This window comes from Anser anser (assembly GCF_964211835.1).
Source record: "Anser anser genome assembly, chromosome: 15".
Lineage (NCBI taxonomy): Eukaryota > Metazoa > Chordata > Aves > Anseriformes > Anatidae > Anser > Anser anser.
Genome location: NC_139736.1, coordinates 5,965,231 through 5,970,230, shown reverse-complemented (window position 1 = coordinate 5,970,230; position 5,000 = coordinate 5,965,231). Strand labels below are relative to the sequence as shown.

The window sequence follows — 5,000 nt, the reverse complement described above, 5'->3', positions numbered from 1 at the left end:
GCAGGGGGCAGCCCCCCCCCCCACGACCCCCCCCCCCCGACCCCCCACTTTTGGGAAGGGCTTCTCCAGGGGTCCTGGGGGAGAGGGCTCAAAGCCGGGGCTCCCCCCTCGCCCTCTCTTTGCTGGGGAAACCTTCCCTTGAATTATTAACTGGGGGAGCCCATCAATATTTTATTTGGGCGAAAACTTCGGCGGGGACGTAATTTAATTAGGACAAATTTGGCGGCTGTTCGGAGGCTGTTAATCACTGGCAGGGCGAAGCGCGGTGGGTGTGATGGGCTGCTTCTCCTGCGCGGGGAGGGGATGGCAAGGGAGGGGTGGGAACTTTATTTGGGTCTCTCTTTTTTTTTTTTTTTTCCCTTTTCTTAAATTTGCTTTGGCCTCCTCTTTAGGAAGAAGAGGCTGCTCCTAGCTGTGGCTGCGCTCGCGGTTCCAGGCTTATGGTTGCTGCTGGGGGGGGGGGGGGGGACCGTGGCCGAATCGATAGGAGATTGCATTAATTATGATTTCGATTGATATGCTCAAATCTCCTCCTAAACGCCGCAAAAGGCTCTTCCCTTTTCTTTCCCTTCTTTTTTTCTCCCCCCCCCCTTTTTTTTCTTCCCACCTCTCCATCCCTCTGCCCCCCTCCCCTCTCCCCTGTTATAGAGCCGGAGAGGAGATGAAAAGGCTTGTAGTTTTAAATTCAATGTGACAGCTCTGGAAAGAGCGGATGATGAATCTCCTATTATTGGATCAGTCTATTTGCCGCTCAATGTCTCTCTGTAATTGGAGCAACATCACTTTAAAGGTTCAGAGAGTAGAGCATTTCTGGTGAAAAATCCCCACAACACGCCGGTGAATGTTTTAAAGGGAAATCTATTAGTGATTTGGAGAGGGGAGGGGACAAGGGGGAAGAGGGTGGGTTGCGGGGGGGGGGGAGGCGGTGTGTGTGTGTGTGTGTGTGCGAGCAACTCTTCTGTTTGGTATTTAACCGGGTATCAGGCAGGTCCGTGTGTTCCCCTCCGTCTCCCCCTCGCCCTCCCCTGCCCTCCCCGGGCTGGAGTTCGTCTCCGAGCCCCCCTCGTCTTGTTGTGACAGCTCTGATATTGTTTATTGAGGCTGGATGTCAGGTATAATTAGCAATCGATATGGAAAACGTTTGCTCCCCACACTGGCACGTCTCTGACGTCAGGAGCGATTAACGTTTCTTATTGGTCCCAAATTCCCCCAGCCTGAGCTAATTATTGGGAGCCTGATGTTGATAAAGTTAAAGCGCCCGGGCGCCCTGCAGCATGAGCCCCTCGCCGCGCCGCCTCCTCCTCCTCCGGCAGCAGCACCCCCGGCCCCAGCCGCCCCGCCGCCAGCACCCCCAGCCCCGACGGCACCCCCCGCCGCCGCCCTAAAGCCGCCCCCATGATGGACAGCCGCATCCTGGAGCATCCCCATGCCCAGTTCGGGGGCATGGTGGGCTTCCCTTACCCGCTCGGCCACCACCACGTCTACGAGCTGGCCGGCCACCAGCTGCAGTCGGCGGCCGCCTCCGTGCCCTTCTCCATCGATGGATTACTGAGCGGCTCCTGCGCCGCCTCCGTGGTCAACCCGGCGCCTCTCATCCCCTCGGGCTGCGGGGTGAGCGGGGACAGCCAGCCCTTCAAGCTCGCAGGTAGGAGCGGCCCCGGCCCTATTCCCATCCCTGCCCCGACCCCCGGCCCTATTCCCATCCCTGCCCCGACCCCCGGCCCTATTCCCATCCCTTCCCCTATCCCCGACCCCATCCCTGCTCCGCGCCCCGCTCCGTGCGGGTACCGGGGTGCCTGGAGGAGGAAAGGGGGTGCTGCCACCCTCGGTGTCCCCCCCCGAGGGGACGGACGGGGCGGGCTGGGGGGCAGCGGGAGCCCCCCCCGCTCCCAGCGGGCAGCGTGTGCCCCGAACAATAGCGGGGCCGGGCCGCCCCCAAACTTCTCCGCGGTGGGTGCTCGGGCCGGGCCGCCCTTCCCGCTATTTCAAAAATAAAAATAAAATAAAAGGGAGGGGGTGCCGGTGTCCGGGGAACGAATAGCGGTGTTGGTTGGTTTTTTTTTTTTTTTTTTTTGGCGTTGTTGTTATTTTCCGAGCGCTATAACCACCGGGAAAGGCTCTCCTGCCTTCCCCCGGCCTGCAGCACGGCTATTGTTCAGCTCCGCAAACGGCGCCCCAGCCTCCTCTTACCGAGCCTGGAACATCCTCCCTCCGCTAAAAATAATAATAATAATAAAAATAAAAATCCGTTATTCCGATCGCGATAATTTCCCCACCCGGCGGATAACGGGAGGGGCAGCCCGGACCGTGAATCCCGGCACGGCAAAAGCCCCTCCTCGGGGAGGCCGGAGGCCGGCGGAGGCTGCGGGGGGCCCGGAGGCTACTGGGGGAGGCCGGAGGCTGCTGGAGGCCCGGAGGCTTCGGGAGGATGGAGGCCGCCCAGCCCCGGCAGGCCCGCGTGGGACCGGAGGCCGTCTGGGGCGGCCGGGGAAGGGAAAGGGGGGGGGCCTTTAATTTTAATTTTTATTTTTTTTTTTAATTCAACCTTTGGTGGCTGGAGCCTCTATCGGAACTTCTCTCTCTCTCTCTGCCAGCTGGGTGCCTGTGGCGAGCTTCCTTCAGGAATAAATGTTCAGTAAAGTACATTTTCGGAGGAGGCGAGGGCAGATCGGGTTCCTGCCCGTTTTTAGCGCAGGTGTGTGTTATAATCCCGCTATTTTACCAACGTTGCCGAGCACGAAAGTTAAAGGCTCCTGTGAATGGCAGGGAGGGGGGAGAAGGCCCGTCTTCCAGGGAGCTGAGGGTATTTCTGCCTTTTCAGACTCGGGTGACCCGGACAAAGAAAGTCCTGGCTGTAAAAGAAGACGAACCCGCACCAATTTTACTGGCTGGCAGCTCGAGGAGCTGGAAAAGGCGTTTAATGAGAGCCATTACCCGGACGTGTTTATGCGAGAGGCTCTGGCTCTCAGGCTGGACTTGGTGGAGTCCAGAGTGCAGGTAAAAAACCCCAAACCTCCTCCCCTCCCGTCTCCCCGGGCCGAGGTGCTCCTCCGGGAGCCCCAGCCCTGCTCCTGCCGGGGCTCCCCTTTTGTTCCCTGCCCTCGCTCGGTCGCCGCCGGTTTATTTCTATTATTTATTAAAAAAAAATAAAAGGCTGGCTCGCAGACGGGCCGCAAAGCGTGATATTGCAGCCTAGGTTCCCTAACCATTTTTATTTTTCCCCCGTAAATATTTTTTTCCTAAACGAGCCGAGGGTGAAAAATTAACGTGCAAAGCTGAGACTTCATCGCGGGCCGGGGTGCGCTGGAAAATGGCAACGCAGCTCGCAGGGGCGGCGAGAGCTGCGGGACTTGCTCAACTTCACCTGAGCGGCCTGCTCGGGAGTACGGGGGGGCTCCATCTAGTTGCTTAAAAATAATAATAATAAAAAAAAAAATTAAATAGGGATTGAGGCGGGGGGATGCGGGACCGCGTCTCCCCGTGCTGCTGTATGTCGCGGTGGCTGCTCCGGCCGGGGGAAGGGGGCGCGGATGGGGCTGGGGGTTGCGTGGGGGCTGCGTGGCCGTGCAAGGGGGGGGGGACACGGACGACACCCGGTTTGCACCCTCGGGGCCGCCCCCCCCCCGGGGCTGAGCCGGCGCCGTATGCGCGGTGCCTGCAGCGGCTTCTTTTGGCGGTGCGATGCCCGGGCGCCGCTCCCTAAAAAAGCACGGCTCGTCCCGGCACGGCTCGTCCTCGTCCCCCGACGGCCCTCCCGGGGCGAAGGAGCCGGGCTGGGGTCGTGGAAACGCCGGGGCTGGGGCCGTGCTCGGGGCCCGGTGCTGCCGGCGGAGGGCCGGGGAGGGTTTTCTTTCTTTTTCTCATAAGCTAGACAAATAACAATAATTTAGGGGCTCATCCCACCTCGCTCCGCTCCCCGGGATGGGAAGGAGGTCCGGGCGAGGAGAGCCCCCCCTCTGCCTCTCGCCCGCTTATTGTGCTGTGTTTTATGGCTTTTTGCGAGCTGCTGCGAAGGGATCGGGCCCGGCCCCGGTGCTTCTGCACCCCTGGGCCGCGGGGAAGAGCTGGGGGCGGGGGGGGGACACACAACAGCCTTTCCCCCGTCCCCTCCGTCGGTGCTAGCAAGGCGCAGCGTGTGTGTGCGTGAGTGTGCACCCCCCACCCCTTCTTTCTACCCCCTTAAAGAGCCGTGGATCTCTCTTGCTGCCTCCCCGGGCCCTGCAGATGGGGGCTGCCGGCACCTCGACGGGGGGGGACGGGGGAGGCCTGAGCTGCGCTGCTCCCTCCCCGCCGCCCTGGCCACCGCGGGGGGCCCGGTGCGCTGGGTGTTAACTGCTTCTCGTTGTTCGGTGTGTAGGTCTGGTTCCAAAACCGCCGGGCCAAATGGAGAAAGAAAGAAAACACCAAGAAGGGCCCGGGGCGGCCGGCTCACAACTCGCACCCCACGACGTGCAGCGGGGAGCCCATGGACCCCGAGGAGATCGCCCGCAAGGAGCTGGAGAAGATGGAGAAAAAGAAACGCAAGCACGAGAAAAAACTCCTCAAAAGCCAAAGCCGCCACCTCCACTCGCCCAGCGGCCTCTCCCTGCACAGCACGCCCAGCTCGGACAGCGACAGCGGCGGCGGGGGGGGGCTCTCGCCCGCCCCCCCGGAGGCGAAGCCCCGCGGGCAGCCCCCGCCGCCTCACCCGCCGCCCCCCGCCGCTCCCTCCGAGCCTCCCCCCGGCGGCTGCGAGCAGACGGCGGAGCCTTTCCACCCCAGCCAAAGAAGCGGGGCCGGGCGGCTCCAGCGGCCCCCCCCCGACAAGGACTGCGCGGCCGCCCCGTCGGGGGACGGCAGCGGAGGCGCGGGGGGGCCCCGCGGCGCCGGCGGCTTCCACAAGCTCAACCCGTTCAGCGTGGAGAGCCTGCTCTCCGACTCGCCCCCCCGCCGCAAAGCCTCCCTGGACTTCCCCAGCCTCCAGCCCTGCGCCCCCCGCACCCTGATCGGCAAAGGACACT

At 62.2% G+C, this 5,000-nt stretch overlaps 1 protein-coding gene across 2 annotated transcripts in view; it reads left to right on the top strand.

The window, feature by feature from the left end:
• The first annotated feature begins 398 nt into the window (after positions 1 to 398).
• The window catches only part of UNCX (UNC homeobox), a 6,243-nt gene continuing 1,641 nt past the window's right edge, over positions 399 to 5,000 (top strand). The window contains exons 1-4 of one of the 2 annotated variants that reach the window (XM_083799608.1): positions 1,508 to 1,645; positions 2,595 to 2,695; positions 2,822 to 2,997; positions 4,358 to 5,000. The exon at positions 4,358 to 5,000 is cut by the window's right edge and continues 1,641 nt beyond it. In XM_083799608.1, coding sequence (XP_083655734.1) covers positions 2,629 to 2,695; positions 2,822 to 2,997; positions 4,358 to 5,000 — 886 coding nt within the window. In that variant the 5' untranslated portion in view covers positions 1,508 to 1,645; positions 2,595 to 2,628. Of the gene's footprint in view, positions 1,646 to 2,594; positions 2,696 to 2,821; positions 2,998 to 4,357 lie in introns of both variants that reach the window. The other variant, XM_083799607.1, reaches the window with a different exon arrangement.